A 21,541-nucleotide genomic window follows, 5' to 3' on the forward strand; every position below is an offset into this window, starting at 1 on the left:
ATCTTGCCTGTCAGCCTGTCTCTCTGATGGTCTTGTCGGTGTGGTGGTCTTATCTGTCTGTATATCTCTCTTTCTGGTGGTCTGATCTGTCTGTTTATCTGTCTTTCTGTTGGTCTATCTGGTGGTATCGTCTGGCTGGCAAATGTCCATGATAAAATCCAGATCAAGTTCGAATTTGTTTGGGTCTTATGTCTGGTTTGACCGAGTAATTCTCTTATATGCTGGATACTGTCCACGCTAGTCTGTGTCCACACTTGTTTCATTCGATATTTCGTAAACGTATTTGCAAGAAATTCTTCCCAAAAAATACCTTCGTTATTTATATGTTCAACCTTACTGTGGATACTCGTTTAAAGAGATGTTTGGTAGAATATGGCAAGGAGATAGCAACTCAGATGTTCCGTTATTTTTCTTTCTAATGTTAACATCATAGAAGGAACGAACCATCTTTTTATGTGTTTTTATATTTGGTGTGGAGGGGCATTTTATTTCGTACAGACAATTTGATGAAATATATATATGAAGCCAACAAAAATTAACTTTTAAAAAAATCCTTTGTTCAACCACGAAAGATGAATCGTCGATCTCTAACAGTATTAACAATCAGTTAAGCTAACTATCAGGGGAAATAATGTTGATTTAAGCAACTATTGGTTACCGTATGGCCATCGTTTTTTAGCTTTAGTCCAGACCCAGGGCTCAATTTCAGATTGCATTAATTATGTACTGACGACAATAAACAAACAAGAACTCTCTTGATACAAGATATACGACACATTTATATGTTGGCGTGAAGTTTTGTATCAACCATAAACATTTATCTTTTGATTTTTTATAATTTCACACATATGTTGATTCTGACTTGACTATAAAGTATATCTGAAGGTTTTTTTTCCGGAGACAAAAAAACCTTCAAAATACTAGTTATGATAACTGTACGTTAAACACAACTTTAAATTAGAGATACAACCTATTTTGGTTTGAAAATCGTGGATTGACGGTAAACAAAGTGAGATGATATTTGTATTTTGAGATTTTTTATTTCAATTATAATAGTTTAATGATAATGTGCTTTGACTTAATAATTAACCCTTGGCATTTTAAACAAAGTACAACAGATGTATAGCCGTGTCTCCAGTTATTGAATCCTAAACTGGATATCAGCTCTTTATACCTTCCTTTGCTTCCATTAATTACGATTATTTTTCTTAAGGTTTAATGGTCAATAATTTTAAGTTACCAGAATCACTATAAATACTAAAATATCGAAACTGCTTTTTCAAGTTGAAGACGTGCATGCACGCTTAAAGGTCGATTAATTATACACTGACAAAATCTCTATTTTGGAAAGAGAAAGGCAAGGGAATTAAAACGAGAAAGCAAACATGTGCGAACCAAACACAAATATTATAAACAGCAACAAAGTCAAGCACTGAGTAGCATATGACCGGGCATAAATTATGGCAGTGGACAAACATGTTTACCGACTCAAAATACTCTCCTAAGTTTAGAAAGTGATGCAACAGCAGTCGGTAAAAATCAATTTAAAAAGACAGTTGCAACAATTCACACTAAATTACTCGTAAGAAATAGTCTAAGCTAGGACATAGATTAACGATCTGAGATATTAAAGCCCGGGATGAAGAAGTATGTAAAAAAACGAAAGACATTCCAAAAAGACCACACCAGACCATAAAGCATAAAACTATCCATTAATGGCATTGGGCTGTATCTGGTTTTTGATCGGTTTGTTTCTTATAAACAAAAATACTTTCACGTACAGTATCAATTAAGATTGTTTTAATTGTGGTAACAGTCCAATGTATTCGTGATTCCCTAACTGAAAATAAACGTTTTCCATATGTACAACAATGTTGTCTTAATTAAAATATCCTAATTAGATTAAGAAAAATATGAAGATAATGGCGAAATTATAGCTGAATGCATTTTGATATGGTTTGGGCTTCATTTTTTTAAAAGGGAGACAATTCAATCTCAAATATAGTCTTAATTGTGATTTCTTACATATACTTTATGTATGACGTTAGTAAAGTCAGATATCGAGAATTCTCTAATATGCATTTTTCTTACCGTAATGTCTATCAAGAAAATCAGGATAAGAAAACACATTCTAGAATTTTGTATCAACTGTACTGTGATATTTATTCCAATTGTAAAATGTAAATCACAGTACAAGACCGGTGTGAAAGGAGTAGGTCCGGTAAGGACCGATTTTGGCCTCAAATTTCAGGTTCATCTGACGAAAGATTTTGACCACTTTTTAAACACTAAAGTGTCTATTTCATTTGAATCAATTAGTTTATGTGAAAGATTTTAACTGATTTAGTCATTAAAAACGATCCGATTCAAGCTTAAATATGAAAAATCTACCAAATATGCCGACAAATGTCACTTTTCAGATGGTTTTTGTCAAAAATGAAAGTGGCCGCATCCGTGTTCATCCTCAACCTTTATATATGTTATGTATTATCATAAAATACAACTTTCATTTCAATATTAAGGATGAACACGAATGCGGCCACTTTCGTTTTACACGAAAACCGTGTAAAATTTAACTAAAATGCTAGAATTGTGAAGATTTCAGCAATTTAGCATGACTTAATGGTGCTAATACCCGATATATGTGTATTGTATTGTCAAAAATAGCCTATATTTATGTAGCAGAAGCATTCTACTGTACAATAAATAACTAAAGGTTTACATTTTAACAATTTTGTAAAACTGCTATATTTTGGGGCCAAAAAGGGGTCTTACCGGACCTACTCCTTTAAAATTGAGAAAGGAAATTGGGAATGTGTCATAGCGACAACAACCTGACCATAGAGCAGACAATAGCCGAAGGCCACCAATGGGTCTTCAATGCTTTACGTATCTACTTTTCAATATCGGTTTCGATTGCAATAGGTTGTAAAATGATATTACGTGTTTAATATTGAAAAACTGAATATCCTGAAAGGTACGTTTTTATTGAAGAAGAAAAATATGTTTGTGTCAAATGAAGTTACAACAAAATGTAGGAGGGATAAATTGAAAGTTTGATAGTACATTTGTTTTATATACAACAATTTTAAAATGTGAAATATTAATAAATGATTAAATGCGTACAGTGTTCACACAATTATGCATTGTTTTTGTTTGTAAGTACAATGTATGACCATGTCTATAACATCTCATTCAGGTATCGGGATTTGTATAGGCATTACACTACGTCTTATTGTTTTAATTTACATTATCAAAATTATTGATAATAGTTACATGAGTAATGCTGATTTCATTTTATTCTATTTATGTCTCTTTTAAATTTTTTTATTTTACCTAACGATATATGGTATATGTGACTTTACAACATATCATAAATAATTACATAAAAAATGTATATTAAACAAACATATACACCTATGTCACATTTTTTACTTTGTGTTTATACTTTAGCTCCTAACTATTTGGAATATGAGATTATACGACAGCTGAATATGATATCAGTGTTACTTATTCACACAACTATTTTGTTGACAGTAACTGCACAAAGTAAGTCGTTCAAAAGCGTGTCTATTTGATATTAAGTTACATTTTATTGTAAAAAAAATGAAGATCATTCAATTTCAATTTTAAATATGAGCATGATCGCACAATTGTAAATCTATTTCTTATCTTATCGTTTAGACTAAAATAATTTGTTCTTTGTTTTACTTTAACAACCCATGTAAGTACTTCAATATGAAAATTGATATATCGAGATGTAGAATGTACTTTAATAAGTTAGCAGACAATCAATACAACATAGGCCATCGATGCATGAAGGTCAAAACTAAAAATTGTTACATCTAATGTTCACTTATGTTTCGAACTGAGATATTTTTAAAAAGTTTTTTTTCTTAGTTAAGGTAAAATGTTTTTTATGCGTTTCAGCATCATAGCAGCAGATATTTTTTTTTTATTTCGGTTTACTTCGTTACACTCCGAAGTTTCGGTAATATCTCAGATAATTTAATTCAGTGTGACTGTTTGTTCCACATCACGATCAAATGTTATGTGTCTTTAGGGAAATCCTCGGTAAAATTGTTTAAAATTACACTCTTCTCACTCTACTTTTTGAGCCTGCTGCTAAATTTCGAATGGCTATACGTTATGTGCTTTAGCATATTCAAAACGTGTGCGTCTCAGTTCAAGATTTAAATATTTGGGATAAATACAAATAATAATTCTGAAAAGCAACGTTAACATTAAATTCAATATCTCGACCACATTTGCTCCATCCAGAATAATTTGTTTACTTGATTTTCAGTAGCCGTGATGTTAGCACTAACGTCAGGGACCTGGGGTTTATGAGGTTTAATTTATAGATCTATGAAACGGTTGGTTATACTGGTTTTGTGTTGTTCCTCTTTTTGTCCCTTTTAATGCCATATCTGAGCGTCTTTCTTCAGAGTGTCTTTCATATATTCCTTTCAGTAGCGTCTTTCATTATTTTGTTATCAAATAAAGATGTAACTAATCACCTCAATATTTAAGTAAAATTGAAATAATACTGACTGAAAATGAATCATTATGATAAACAAAACAAAATGGACTACACAAAAGAGATTTGTTTTAATTTCATTATTTGCACATAAAAATATAATCTTTGTTCTTTGGACTGTAAAATTTGGATCAAACCACTACCTTGTCATATGTTCTCAATAGTTTTAATAATAATGAACATATGTTCTAATTTTTCGGTTGCAATGGATACAAGTTCACAGAGAGCTGACTTAATTTGACCTTAAATATTGGGTAATATCAAAATTTCTGAACATAATTTAAAAATGTTACATCATAATAAAAGTGGGATTCTAGTTGATGTGCCAACAACTGAGTGTTACATGTAACCTCTCTTTATCATAGTCCGAAAACTGAACGGACGGACATTAATATATGTACATTCCTAACCTGTTCAGCAATTTAACTTGCTATTTAGTAATGTTAACTTGTCATAGTTAACCTGTGACAGAATTTACATGTAACAAAGGAAAAATGAAAAAAATTATGAGGATTCAAGAAAAATACTGCACTATTCACCAACATTCGATTGCACCAAGTAAGGTTTAGATGCTCAAAATATTTTTTTTTAAAAAGAAGGAAAAAAAAAAAGTATGCAGACAAAACCAAATTAATTCAATTCGACACAATTTCAAAAAATGATTCGGATTATTGATTATATCAAGTAGATTTATATTTAAATACAAACGGTAATAAAGCCAGTTAAAACATACGTTTTTTCTTGCCGAAAGGGAACATTTGTACTCGTGCAAAATGTATAAATATGGAAAGACAATTCTACAGTTTTTTTTCAAAACTCAATCACTATCATGGTGATAATGCTGAAAGTGTCTCTTTCTCCGAAATATAGTACTTGTTAAAATCTGTATATATGAAGCCAATGCAGTATTGATAAGAAAGATGCAAGCATTGAGTACTTGATAATATTTACTCGCTCTATTTTAAAGAGAATCTTACGCCATTTGGCATTGCAACTCAAAGTTCGTCATTGTCTAATGATTCAATGAATGGCAAACCGGAAAACGCTGTTAATCCACCAATATCAAATCAGTATTCCTTGGATAATTGTTCAAGTACAAGACTCGCAACAAGAGATATTATGACAGCATGGTGGATGTTCCATTTTTCATTAGGCACAGCTTACATAGGAGATATAACAATTTACTACAGAGAAAACTGTAAGTATTACAAATCAATATTCAATATTACAATCATGTAAAAAGTTAAATAACAAAAATACCGAATTCCGAGGAAAAGTAAACGGGAACTTCCTTAATCAAATGGCAAAATCAAACGCAATTTCACCTTTCATGTTGAACTTTTTTTTCATTTTTCTTAACATTTTTTTCAGTCAGCACTCCTACAGCTTCAACTTTTTTTTAAATTTGCCAGAAATAGTCAGGTAAATGTTCATGGTACAATCATTGAGCAAATTCTGACTGTTCTGTCCGAGCAGAGTTTTTACTATGCAATGACCAGTTGAGGCAATAACTAATTATAAGATGGAACCAAAAATGTTGAAAGTCAATGAAAATATGCTAATACTTATCATTGTGTAGGGATTTGCCTCTAAAATTGATCGATAAGTTGGCATGCGTTTATCAGAGACTTTCCACGCCTGGTTATTTTAATCAGCAATCATGCATGTTTATGGAAACTGTTGTGGACACATGGTGATTTTCTATATTTTTAGGTTTACGTGCGACAGTCTCATTTAACAAAACTTAAGGGTTTTTTTCTATTTCTATATATATGTATATAATGAGATGAATAACAAAAAGTAAAAAACAAAAATACCGAATTACTAGGAAAATAACAAGAGATAACAAAAAAGGGGAAAAGCTGATTAGAAATATTTGGACTTTTTTTTTTATTCAGTAAATTAAATGAAGATAGTTGATATATACATTTTACTCTTAACAACAACAATAAAAACCCTATATCGGGTATCAAGCATAAACTAAAAGAACTAGTCAAGGAATTTGTTTTAATCTCCACTGATACAGCTGCTGATAATATCATTATTTGCTTTACGTAAATTTTACATTTAAGTTCTCCTTTATCCTGTTGAATGCATATAAATAAAGATAATACTATCAATGACCACTGCCCTTTTCTCGATCTTAATATCTATATCATTAACGGGAAGCTTAATACAAAAATTTATGAAAAAAGAGATGATTTTTCATTTTCTTTCGTTAATTATCCATTTTTAGATGGTGACGTTCCCTTGTCACCATCTTATGGTGTTTATATGTCTGAACTGTACGATTCGCTCGTGTATGTAACAACGTTTTAGGTTTTAGCGAGAGAAATTTAAATATTACTGAAAATTTAGTACACCACGGTTTTCGATATCATAAACTAGTCAAAATTAAACATTTACTAAATTTTATCCTCGGTATAAGGAGATCATTCGTAAATATAACTCAACATGCAGACATCTTATACGTTCAGGTATTTCACATCCAATATTTTATGGCAATATTCTTTACAAATTAAAGCACAAACATTTCAGTATTCCCCTCAAATGCTAGCAAAATCTATAAACAGACTTATTAAGAAGGGATATAGTCACGATACTGTTGTCAGGTCATTAAAGATTGCATATTTTGGCGTTAATATTGATTCACTTCTAGGGTCTCTGCATAAGAATAGAACACATTTATTCTAAAACCAGTTCTTGGCATGACACGCGTTGTGTTCTTCTCATATAGTTCATGATGGTATAATACTAAACCCCTAACAGGAAGAATTTTGTCTGATATTCATATGATGAAGAAATTATCTTTCAATCAGTTAAATTGAGGTCTGGAGCTGGCATGTCAGTAACTGCTAGTAGTCTATTGTTATTTATGTATTATTGTCATTTTGTTTATTTTCTTTTGTTTCATATTCTGACATCAGACTCGGACGTCTCTTGAGTTTTACTGTGGGCATTGCTGTCCCAAGTCAGGAGCCTCTGGTCTTTGTTAGTCTTGTATGATTTTTAATTTCAGTTTCTTGTGTATAATTCGGAGTTTTGTATGACGTCCATTATCACTGAACTAGTATACATATTTAATAAGGGGCCAGCTAAAGGACACCTCTTGGTGCGGGAGTTTCTCGCTGCATTGAATACCCAGTGATGGCCTTCGGGTTGTTATCTCTTTGACACATTCCCCATTTCCCTTCTCAATTTTATTGTCTCCTGTACACTATGTTCACCATAAACTTGTATTTGTTGTCACACATTTTGAAAAAAAGTGTGTGTGGTTGTCTAGGTTTTGTGTACGCTATAGAATAAAAGTAAGACAATCTTAAATTAATCTAAAATTAACTAAATTTCATCCAACCAATAAATGACAAAAAGCCAAAACATTGACTGTAAAAATAGAATTGGTGATCAGACTACAATAGAAACAACATTATGATGAGTACTTGCATCTCATATATCCCACTGAGTTTGAGGTTAAGAGTAATACTGAAACTAGAGGTTCTGCTTCATTTCTTTCCGATGTGTTCCTAGAAAGAATTTAAACTGAAGCCAATAACAAACGTGAGGATTGCAATTTTTCTAGTGTCAACTCCCCATGTTTCAGCACCAACATTCCATTTTCCCACCTGTATGGCATAATTATCTAAATTAATATGTTTGAATAATTTTTCATATTTGAGGTCAATCATACTATTAAAGCAGAATAGTTCAAAGAAGACTTATTTTGGCAAACCCATCAAAGATTTGTTACTGTACTTTTTACATTAACATTCATTTGTTGACTTTATCACGACATAAACAACAATTAACCTCTAAACGACATTTAAACAAACTCTGCCAAAAACCATAAACTAGTCTACTCTTTTCTAAATAAACCAATTCGTGTCCCCTAATAATTAGTATCAAATAAAACAATGTAAGGTAACATGAGTTGTAGAAATTTGTAAAGTAGTCTTTCACGTTAAACTTATAATTGTTAAATCATTATTTAAGTAATGCTTGCTCTCAAAGCTTTCTTTTAGCTATATTTAAATACTTCCCAACGATGTTGCATACATATACTAGTATTGATTAGTTGCGCCTTGTATTTCTTGAGGTAAACAGTTTATTTACAACGAACCCGACTATAATTTTATATCTAATTTTCTTATCTGTACTGAATTGGTTAAATCAATTTTGACATTACATAACCCTTTGATCATGATATTGCTTTAAACATTCTACTTGACATCTAAAATCATAAGGTTTCACGATCCGATCATTACAAATGTATTTGAATATACGGTTGTTATCAGTATTAACTACAAATTTTGAAAGAAAAGTTGAAAGCTCTTCTTGAAGTTTTCGGAACAGTTTTAAAACATGTTTGTGTAAAGTCCTAACAACTTTAGTATATTTTGGAAAGAAGCTGTTATGTGCTTAATAAGTTTATCACTTCTACCAAGGACATTTCTAATAGCACTATATGAAATAGTATAAAACATTTCAATATTAGTCCACATTTCGAATAGTTTTACGAACAGACACACTTAAACCTAGTTTTTTTTTGTCTATATGAAAAAGGACTGATATGACTGCCATCAACAAAAATATGACAGTTCAATACTAGAACTCATTTCCAATAGATTTACGAATGCACACACTTTAACCAAGTTCTATGAAAAAAAGAAAAAACGTGACCGGTCAATATGAAAATAAGATATCACTGAGATAACTATCCAGCAAATGAACACGCAATGATGATGTCAACAATTGTAGGTTATAGTACTAACATCAACAAAAATATTACTAACTTTTGATACATAAGGTTTTTTCTGCAAAAGAAATGTGACCATTTAGATTTATATTTGTATATAACCAATCTTTTGATATATAAGGACCTTTACTCAAATATGAAAAGAATCCAACAATAAACGAAGACCATTTTCAGTTAAAAAAATCATACTATGTAAAATATTAATTTGGAAGAAATTTGTCTTCGATTTCTTTTTTCCTAGGATCAAACCTTCATTTAATTTAAATCGGAATGACAAATGATTGAAACACTTTGCCGACAAGACATAAATAAAACTTGACGGACCTGCATAAAACGCATCATATAGACATTTCATAATGCTGTTGCGCTGGTATAATTAAAATCCAAATATGATAGAAGAGTGATTCAAGCATTCAGATTAAGATTTATTTAGCGGTGTATAAATCACATTAGAATTTGCTTAGATTACAGTCACTTTTAATAATTGCTTTCATTGATTAATAGTGGTTATATATAACAGTTGTTGCAAACATTGTCAAGAAATTTGAACTTAAAGAGGGTGATTAGTAGCTTTCATTTCAGGACGAATTATATTTCAACGTCGCGTGAGACTTAATTTAGGCTAAACGAACTAGAATTTTATAACTGACATACCTCTTCTACCTCGAAAGTTGCAAGTGATAAATAAATAACATGCAATATGAATTATAAGAGACATACTGGATATACTGAATGAGACACTTCGTAAATTTTGCGGACGTCATCACGAGTTTGTTGTCCGTGATGGAATAACCGTTTCACAGATGATATTGGATATGTGCCTCATGTCGTAACTACAATCAACTTCCCTTTTTACCACGAATGTGACTTACCGAATTAGACTATTTACCGGCTTTGTAATAACATGAGCAACACGACGGATTCTATATGTGGAGCAGGATCTACCTACCCTTTCGGGGAACCGAAGATCACGCTCAATTTTTAGTCGGGTTTGTGTTGCTTAATCTTTAGTGTTCTAGGTTGTGTCTTGTGTACTATTATTTGTCTGTGTTGTTGGTTTTTTTTTTATTGCATAGGTAGTTAATTTTCGATCTATGAGTTTGGCTGTCCGTACTTTTTTTTCTCTAAGAAACAGTTATGATGGAAAATTTAAATCATAACCTCGTTCTCAAATGACAAATATTTAGGTGTAAAAAATATAACCCTATACTAGGATCATAAAGAAAAACATATACTTTAGTTAAAATTGATTTTTTTGGTACTATCTAACCATTTCGTTGATCATTTGGATCGATGCAATAACAACATGTACATATACGATAGAACACAAGCACCAAACGAAATGTTAATAAACTACACCATACTAAAGACTATCCGCCGTTACCAATTTATCCTAATAGTAGAATGTAAAATTGGGTCATCCAACTTTTGTAATGTCGTGTTAAATATATAGTTCAAATAACAAGAGAATCTTTACCAAATCTTTTAAGCAGGTTTTCTTATAGCTTTACGCTTTTAGTTTTAAGATGCAGTTTTCTAGAGGAACAAGTTTTTTTCCTCACACACTTCCATTAAATTATGGGTGTTGATCAATTTAAAAAACATTGTATTATCGGAAATCAGGTGCTTTTAATTAACTGTGCATCATTTATTGCGAACCTGTCTCTGTAGTGTTATGAGTTAAAATGTATGACTACAATCAACGAAGACTCATCGAAACAACATCTGATACAAAATCTTTGCAACACTTTTAGATATTTGGATAATATATGGGCTCTCAATAATGAAGACTTAAGTGCGTACATTTAAGAGATTTATCCTGCAGAACTGCCTTCAAACAAAGCTATTACTTACAATGAACACTGATCTTTCCTGCATACATCATGATATATATATCGTTAACAGGAAACCCAATACCAAAATTTATGATAAAAGAGAAGATTTTTAATGTCCCATTTGTTAATTATCCGTTTTTGGATGGCGACTTTCAATTGTCACCATTTTATGTTTTTACATATCTAAACTTGTTCGATTCGCTTGTGTATGTATCAACGTATTTGATTTTAACGGGAAAAAACTGGATTTCTGAAAAATTATTACACCAGGGTTTTCAAAATCACAAACTAGTCAAAACATTTAATTAATATTCAATATCACAAACTAGTCTTAATATTATCATCGTTACAAGGACATCATTCGTAAACATAAATCAACATGCAGACATCTTAAAAGTTCAGGTTTTTCACATCAAATTTTTATGATAATAATCTATACAAAACACAAAAATTTCGACATTCACATGCTTTAGAGGGAAACAAACCTTTAAACGGAATTTTTCAAAAGGGATATTGTTCTGGTACTGTTGACAAATTCTAAAGATGGCATATTTGGGTAGTTAAATTGATTTACTCATAGGGTTTTCCATCGAAAATTAACATATTTATTCTAAAACCATGATACTGGTTATGTTTTATGATGGTATGATACTTAAATCTTAACGAGAGGAATAGTACTTGATTTTCATATGATGAAAATCTTTCAAATCAATAAGTTTAAATGAGGTCTATAGTTGGAATATCAGTAACTGCTAGTAGTCCCGTCTTAATTCATGTATCGCTGTCGTTTTATTTAGTTTAATTTGTTACCTATTTTGACATCAGACTCAGACTTCTTTTTTACTTAATTTTGCATTGCATATTGATATGTGTTTGTTTTATGCTTCATAGGCTATATGTATATGGGGAGGATTGAGATCTAACAAAACATGTTTACCCCCGCCGAATTTTTATTGCTTGTCCAAAGTCTGGAGTGCCTGGCCTTTGTTAGTCTTGTATGGTTTTTTTTAATTTTAGTTCATTTATATGTTTTTGAGATTGGTGTGACGTCTATTTGCATTGAACTAGTACACATTTGATGAGGAGATACTGAAGCCAGCCTCCGGGTGCTGTATTTCACATAGAGTTTAAATACATGTACGTTCATTTTTTGACTCAATATTTATTAAGGTTACTAGGTAGACTTTCATAAAAAGAAATCAGATACCTTTATTACAGATGCTAATCGGATGAGTGGATTTAAATTATATGTGACCAACACATCAACAATTCCACCTGTCGGTTATACCTGTTATGAAGATGTCTTTTCTCTGCGACCTCCTTATCCAAATATCTCACAGACAATTCCTTGCAATCAAATTGGAAAATATGTCATTTATTACGATGTTACAGGATCTGAGGAAGGATCTCTTATCTATCTACCTATTGTTGAGTTATGTTACGTTGCAATACATGGTGAGTTTGTATGAAATATACTGCCATCATTCACAAAACGTATTTCATTTATTCGACACTTGATGAATGGTTGTTTGATAGCGCGTATGTGTTTGCTTGAGTTTTCAGGCATCAAACACCACAACTAATCACAGTATATAACGTTTTGCTACAAAACTAGAGATATTGCTTATTAATACAACATTCGAATGCGAAACAGATAACGAGTTGGTTGTAGTTCGCTCATCAACCTTTTAAAAAGTTCATGCATATTCCTGACGAGAAAAAAATATTCAATAGGTTGGATTTATGAAGATGTTCGACTGCAAATTGCGAGATTCAAACCTGAGTTTTTAAAAAAAATGCAAGACAGGAATAAAACGTTCTACCTTTAATCAGACTGCGTGCGGATAAAAAAAACGAGTTGTGCTAAATCGTTTAGCAAATATCTCTATAGGAAGCAGAAGATGTAAGATTCGAGAATGTGTTCAACGATTGTTTTACTGATAGGAATACATTCTTTATTTTCAATATTTGTTTAAGGTTGTCAAAGGAACTTTTTGGGGAGAAACTGCGAGATCGCCTGTTCAGAAAGTTGTATACATAAGCATTGCTTCCCTGAAAATGGTTCCTGTATTTTTGGAGGATGTAGCGATAAAAACTGTTTGAAAAGCATTTGCGATTTGGTTACATTAGAATGTACCGAAGGTTGTCAAATAAGGCGTACAGGACTCTTTTGTACCAAATGTAAGTAGTTATGTTTACGTATTCGAGACGATAGAATAATAATTATTGCAATTGTCATATTTTATCAAGTAAAAATAAATTTATAGGGTAAAATAAAAACAGTTTTTAATAAAATATTCGAAATTATACCGCATTTTTTTCTTTTAATCGTTCTCACTTTGTTAATTGTTGCCGGCCAAAAGAACTTGTTGAAATGTGTCTTAATATCGCAAAATGCTATATGTGTACTTTGCTACATCTTGCATTTAGTGTTAATAGATTGTATGTAAATGAAAAAGCAGTAAACGGTTAATAAATGGAAATGTAGAAGTAGCAGTTTACGTAACCTTAGTTAAGCCTTAACACACAGTAAAAAGATGTTTTTGTACTGTGAAGCCTATTTGTCTAATATGCATTCATACCACATCTCCGTTACTTCAAATGCGAAACAATCTTTATAAATTGTAAATAATAATTCACCGTCACATATTGGGAAATTCTCAGCTGACATCTATATTACGATTTTGAAACAATAATGTTACACTAATTTGTTAACTATAAGTATCACATTGTAAAATCATAACTAAGCAAAGTCATCCAGCGTTAAACATGATTCAACTTACAGATAACCTTGCGTTTGACAGTTCAATTTCATTAAACACAAATGGAACAGAACAAGCTAGTCTAGTAAATGATGGAAATTTAACATCGTGTGTCGCAACTCATGGATCAGAGATATGGGTGCAGGTGGACCTTAAGGCAGTAACCATTGTGACGGAAATACATATCACTTTCACTGGTATGTTAAAAAAGTTTTATAGGATTTACCTAAGGCTCATGTTTTTGCCACTACTTTTGTAAATGCAATATTTTTCGCCACTGTCAATTTGTCACCACTTTCACCTTTCGCCAAAATCATATTATTTCACCAACTGACAAAATCATTCTTTTCGTTGAAAAATTTTCTTCTTGATCACAATGTCTTGTCTATTTCATCTCCGTTTTAAGTCTACCTGTTAATAAACAAACAATCATCTATAACGAAGATCAACAGTATTTTTTTCGGACCATTGATAAAAGAAAAGTATGTAAAAATAATTGTTTTTTTCTGAAACACAAGCGTCGCGAAAACAATTGTAGAGTATCTTCCCAAAACAATTATTTCTATCTTATTGTAAACAAAATCCTTAAGGTGAAATGTGAAGCCAACTTCCTACACAATAACACAATTACACAATACAATCATCACCTTTTGTTATTAGTCTGTTGTTGCCGATAGCTATAAAATGCAACCAGCTGAATATTGTTTGTGACGAGCACAAGTATTCTCTGGTCAGAAAAGTCACAAAACTCGAAAAATATAAACAAGATGGACGAAGTCGAACCGTTATATTTCTTTGGTCAAAGTCTTTCGTCAATAATTTTTTTTTTATCCTATTCATACAATCTTATAATAACTGTTGGATCGTATGAATTCATAGGAGCATTCACATTCTAATTAAATGATAGTAAGTTAAGACTTTACAACCACTGGGTCGATGCCACTGCTGGTGGAGATTTATTTCTCCGAGGGTATCACAAGCCCAGTAGTCAGCACTTTGTGTGCTGACATGAATTATCATTGATATTGTTATATTTATAAATTAACTGTTTACAAAATTTTGAATTTTTTTTAATTCTAAGGCTTTTCTACCTCAGGCATAGATTACCTTAGCTGTATTTGGCAACACTTTTAGGAATTTTGGATGTCAATGCTCTTCAACTTCGTACTTTATTTGGCTTTTTAAAATCAATTTTTTTTTTGGATTCGAGCGTCATTGATGAGTCTTTTGTAGACGAAACGCGCGTCTGGCGTATACATATAATTTAGTCCTGGTATCTATGATGAGTTTATTCTCAAATAATAGTTTTAACGCTTAAAAAATGTACACGCCTCAAACCTTTGTGATTTCACTTAAGAACAAAAAGCTCTTATATGTTTTTTAAACCATTTATAAAGGAGAAATTATTATAGTGAAATAAAAATTCGCTATGTGCAGCCAAATGTCTTTTGATCTATTTAATTTAATAGTTCACAGTGTGTCTTTCTAGGTTGTGATGTTACCTATTTAAACGCTTAAACCCGCTGTTTTGGTTTGCACCTGTCCTTAATCAGAAATCTGCTGTCGATTAGTTGTCATTAACTGATATGGTTCATAAGTGTTTCTTTTTTTTTATATAATTAAGACCGTTGATTTTCCTGTTTGAATGGTTTACACTAGTCAATTTTAGTCCCTTCATAGCTTGCTGTTTTCGGTGTGAGCCAAGGCTCCGTGATGAAGACTGTACTTTGACCTATAATAGTTTACTTTTACAAATTGTGACTTGTATGGATGATTGTTTCATTGGCACTCATACCACTTCTTATATCTAAGAAACTTCGTTGATCAATTATTTACTTTCAACTAAATAATTTACCGATTCTGTATGCATGTGACCTTTAAGTTAATCCCATAGCCTGATATGGGTTACGCCTAATTTCAGCTTTTTTAGAGAAAAGAATGTCAACTTTGATCATGTTAAAAGTGAGACAAGGATGAACCATTTGCTTGACTGATTCTATCAACAAAACTCATTGTTAAACAGGTAGAAGACCTTTCTTCCTGTACAATGTGAAAAAATTAACGAGATATTAAACACATTAGAGTCAAGATTCACTCAATTCGTCATTTGACATGCATTTTTACTTATTTCTTCATTAATATAGAACGGTTGTAGCAAATATTACACATCACAATAGAAAATAGTTATATATGTGCACACATTCTTCGATATCACAAAATAACAAATAAATAAATAAACAGAAATCCCCCTTTTCTCTGTCCAATAATGTTCCGTCACGGCGACGGACATTGATACCATCGAGTCCAAACATTTTGTGACTGTGTGGTTTAGACACAGTGTCTTATAGATGATATACTTCCCTCGGATTTAGTTTTTAACCCGGATATGTTTTTTCTCAATCGATTTATTACTTTTAAACAGCGATATACTACTGTTCTGTTGCCTTTTTTGTCACTTCTTTACAAAGTTTATGCTTTTGAATTTTTTCTCGTTTAGTGAACACTACGCAAAAAATTAACCATACTATTTACGCTTCAAACGACAGTACGATATGGGAAAATGGAGCTATTCTATACAGAAATGAATCATTACCATCTATGATCAAAGTTGATGTCATTTGTAGATACATTATTTATGCATCTACAATTCGAGACCATTTTTCTGACCTTGAAGTTTGTGAAATTGGAATTGTTGGTGAGTGCTAAATCAAAATAAATGTTAAAATAATTAGATACATGTAATTGAAAGAGAGTATATGCCTTCAGAAAATAAATATAAACAAAATGACAATTTATAAAAATGGGACTCTGTAGCTTTTTGTATGCATCTACTCTTACTTATTCACCATGTTCACTTATTATCAATTAGTTTGACCTGGCAGAAGTGTTTTGATTATTATAATTATAGATCTTGTCAATTGAGTTGTCACTTGCCCAACATAAAATGACCCGCATTATGTTGAAACCTTCAATTTACATCCTTAAATAAAAAAACAAAAAATTGCTTTTGTGTGTTGTTACAACATGATTACCTCATTTTTCATGTTATATACCATCAATATTTCAAAATGATATTCAATATGTAAACCAAAAGTGTGCAGCAATGTGTAATGTTTTCATCATTCAAGAAGGAAAACTTTGACAGCCTTTCTAAGTTTAAATTTGATAGGAAATTTGAAATACATTAAATAAATAATAAGTCTTCATAAACACCACCTCTCCTATTATGCATGTTATGATACGATGATTCAGCAAGTTAATGCAATATAAATCATGGTTATTAGATATAGGAAGATGTGGTGTGAGTGCCAATGAGACAACTCTCCATACAAATAACAATTAAAAAAGTAAACCAATATACATTAATTATTGATATTTCGGTTATAAAAGTATGAGAAAGTTGACGCCATATCTTTATTTAAAATTTGGAACAGATAAGTTGCATAAAAAAATTCAAAACTTTGTTACTTTGGTTCTTTTTTTAGGTTGTCCCCCTAAAAACTATGGTCCTTTATGTAGCAAGATGTGTCCAGTGTACTGCAATGGACCTTGTGATCTTGTAACAGGAAATTGTACATTTGGGTGTGTAAAAGGATGGATAGGTGATCAATGTGAATTGGGTATGAAAAATGTATTTAGTTTTACACGTATATATATACATATTATGGTATTTTTCAACTACTCGTCATGGACACCTTCTACACAATGTTTGCCAAGAGGCTTTTTTTCTATGCTTAATGCATATTTATTTTGGAAACTGATAAGGAATTAACACACAGTAATTGAGAACTAATCAGATAAATGCTATAGAACTAATTGGTTAATAGAAATTTAAAATCTGTGGAAAAGTGTACATATCTCTACTGGTACAGTTCGCTCGTGTATGTAACAACGTAATGTTATTTTAAGAAAGATCACTCTTTGTTACTGAAAAATTATAACATCAGGTTTTTCTATATCACAAACTAGTCAAAACAATGATTTAAATGTATCATCGGTAGAGGGAGATCATTCATTAAATATGAATCACTTTTATGCAAAACACACAAATTTCGACATTCACCTCAAAAACTAATCAAACCTTTCAACTGACTTATTCAGACGGAATATACTTATGATACTGTTGTCAGGTCCTTCAAGATCGAAAATTTTGGTATTAATGTTGATGCACTCATAATGTCTTTGCATCGTAAATTAGATTTATCTATTTTAAACTTAGTTGTTGTCAAGATTCTCTCATATATTTTATGTTAGTCTTATACTTAACCCCTGTCGGAAGGGATAGTGTTTGATTTTCATGTAATAAAAACATATTCTTTCAATCAGTTTGTATGAAGTCTGGAGCTGGCATGTCAGTAGCTGCTAGTAGTCCCTTGTTAACTTGTGTATCATTGTCATTTTGCTTATATAAAAAAGTTTCTTTTGTTACCTATTCTGACATTGGACACCGACTTATTTATAACTTGGTTTTGCTGTGCGTATTGCTATGTGTTTGTTTATTCTACATCGGCTAGAGGTATATGAAGAGGGTTGAGATTTTAAATAACATAATTAAATCCGCAGTATTTTTGCGTCTGTCACAAGTCAGGATCCCCTGGCATTTGTTAGTCTTGCATGTGGTTTCTTTTTATTTTGAGTACATGTATATGTTTTGGAGTTAAGTGTGGCTCACATTTTCATTGAAATGATGCATTTTGTTTAGGGGCCAGCTGAAGCCCTCCTTTAGGTGTGCAAGTTTCTGGCTATGTTGAAGATCAATTGGTGGCCTTCAGTTTTTTTTTCTGCTCTTTAGACGGGTTGATGTCTCTTTGAAACAATCCCAATTTCTATTCTCAAATTTACTTATGCTTGGATATCAGTTTAGCCTTTTTGTCATGAATTCCTAACAAGGTTCTGTATAACAAGAGAACTATGTTCCAACACGGATCAAAAGTTGATTGTCGTAGATGCCGTTACATTTTTTGTTGGACAAATGTAAGATATAATCAGATGTGAATTCATTGTTTCGCAGTGATAGTTGGTGTTATAAATGCAGTGCAATATTCGAGTAACGCAAAATTTAAAATGTATTTGTGTGTTATTTTCACACTATTTTTAGGAAGGTGATATAGAGGAAAAACGTTATATGCATTCTTCTTATTAATAAGCTTTAATAATAAACATCTTCTTGTATACAGTTTGTTCCACAAATATGTTCTGTATTACTATATAGCAAATTTTCTTTCTCGAACCAAAACTGTATTTCTGCATTCTTGCAAGTAGCCGATTTATGTACAACAGAACAGTTATGAGATAAAATCGTATGGAAATACATTTTCCAGCAATATGTGTGCCTGTCCGATGTCAGCAACCTTCAATTAAATTGTTGGCGTTTGTTAATATATCGGCTTTTCGTTCGGTGATAATTTAGTCATAAATCAGGCCTTTTGAATTATTTGTATTTTTCACATATCAGGGCCTTCATTAGAAAAAGATATGGTTGATATGAATGACGGAACATTTAAAACTTATCATTCAAATCAAACAAACAAGTCCTTGTTAGTATATCATATTGCTAATATCAACATTAGTTGTTGTCTTGTGGACAGTAATTTACATTGAAAATCTAAAAGCTCAATTTATACTTACTGAGATTGGTACAACTAGGGTACATTTGGAGTAGATTGTTCTTAACTTCTTATTATTAGGGCTGGCCGTTCAGTAATATATATTTATTGTAATCCACATCTATTTAAATCTTACGGATGTTTGTGTCATTTACAATAATAACACATCTCTTTAGTTTGAAAATTGATGTTTCATTTATTTGTCTTTCGTATTGCTTATGTGCTTTGTCTATATGCTTTTTTTCCCCTTATTAACATATTGTTTTTTTTATTGTTACTAAGATAATCACACTATGATGAATGATGTACCCCTATTTTTTACATGTTAACCTATCATATATATTCGGCATGGTCTCACATTGTAGTCAATAAAATGGATTTTTATGCGACTGTCATACAAGTGAGAGGTTAAACAAACTATAAAAATCGGGTTACAAAATTGATCTCATTCTGTGTATCACTATCTAAACTAATTACTATGTAGGTTAGACAAAAAAGTATGTGTGTTTACTGTCACATGCTGAAAAAAATGGGGTACATATAATTTAAGTACGGATTTTTATTTTTATTTTACATTAAGTCTATGGGAGCACTATATAACTTTCACAGTGCTTAATCAAAAATGGCCAAACACACTTTAGGGTAGTGGATACAAATTAAGGTAAGTAGAGGTAGAGTTAACACACATACGTTTTTGGCGCTATACATGTATGTACATAAAATATGAATTTTAAATCCTCAAGTAAACATGAATGAAACAAGGCCGTCCGCCCATTTGGAAATATAAGCCTTCTGGCGCATATTTGTGCCAATATTACGGTTATGGTGCGGCTTCGTTGCAGCAACATGTTACCGCAATATCTTATTTCGTATGTAAATTAGTGTTCATGCATCTTCGCAACATGATTTGGCTTAAATGTAGATATCGTTTATTTTGTATCCAAATCAGTTTTCTGGCACTATTGCGGTACAAATGCCTTTAAATTCTTGCTTCCTTGAATTAGTGATTAAAAAGTAAAGTAATGTTTGACCAGGTGCGAAAAGTGCTGAGTATACCAGAGAAAATTGTTAACTGCTTTATTTAACATCATTATTTGTGTGTGTGCTCAGGGTTATTATTACAACGTTTTCTTTAAAAGGAGGTAAAGTTCTATCCTCAGAAGTTATTACTATATATAATGCACTTAATCTTCCCGCATTAAGGAAAAGGAAAGTTAAAATATGTAATTCATGAAATGTCAACATGCAACATCCATACCTTCAATAACACCAACATAATTTCCATGATCTCAACAGGAGACACTTCATTTATGTCAAAGGTGTTGTGTTTTGTCTGATTAACAATCTAAATTTGTGATTAAACCACATTTTTCAAACAAATAGCACTCTAGAAATTGACAATGAGGGTCGGTTGAAAACAAAACTTTACGACAAAAGAGATGATTTCAGCTTTCCAATTGTGAACTTTCCATTTCTAAGTAGCAACATTCCAGCAGCACCTGCATACGGGGTATATATCTCCCAATTGATACGATATTCCCGTGCTTGCATTTCCTATCATGATTTTCTTGATAGAGGTTTGCTGCTCACAAGGAAGCTATTAAACCAAGAGTTCCAAATAGTGAAGTTGAAATCATCCCTTCGTAAATTTTACGGACGCCATCACGAGTTGGTTGACCGTTATGGAATAACCGTTTCACAAATGATATCGGATATGTTCCTTACGTCGTAACTACAATCCCCTTCCCTTTCATGAATATGACCTACCGAATTAGACTATTTACCGGATTTGTAATCACATAAGCAACACGACGGGTGCCACATGTGGAGCAGGATCTGCTTACCCTTCCGGAGCACCTGAGATCACCCCTAGTTTTTGGTGGGGTTCGTGTTGTTTATTCTTTAGTTTTCTATGTTGTGTCGTGTGTACTATTGTTTTTCTGTTTGTCTTTTTCATTTTTAGCCATGGAGTTGTCAGTTTGTTTTAGATTTATGAGTTTGACTGTCCCTTTGATATCTTTCGTCCCTCTTTTCTTTCACGCCGA

General features: G+C 31.8%; 1 protein-coding gene across 1 annotated transcript in view; it reads left to right on the forward strand.

The window, feature by feature from the left end:
• The first annotated feature begins 3,177 nt into the window (after positions 1-3,177).
• Positions 3,178-21,541, forward strand: part of LOC139525133 (uncharacterized) — a 30,378-nt gene continuing 12,014 nt past the window's right edge. Inside the window, exons 1-7 of the mRNA XM_071320345.1 lie at positions 3,178-3,199; positions 3,454-3,549; positions 5,508-5,738; positions 12,347-12,583; positions 13,914-14,087; positions 16,388-16,585; positions 17,376-17,510. Coding sequence (XP_071176446.1) covers positions 3,178-3,199; positions 3,454-3,549; positions 5,508-5,738; positions 12,347-12,583; positions 13,914-14,087; positions 16,388-16,585; positions 17,376-17,510 — 1,093 coding nt within the window. The remainder of the gene's footprint in view (positions 3,200-3,453; positions 3,550-5,507; positions 5,739-12,346; positions 12,584-13,913; positions 14,088-16,387; positions 16,586-17,375; positions 17,511-21,541) is intronic.

The sequence above is a fragment of the Mytilus edulis genome, chromosome 1 (assembly GCF_963676685.1).
Source record: "Mytilus edulis chromosome 1, xbMytEdul2.2, whole genome shotgun sequence".
Taxonomy (NCBI): Eukaryota; Metazoa; Mollusca; class Bivalvia; order Mytilida; family Mytilidae; genus Mytilus; species Mytilus edulis.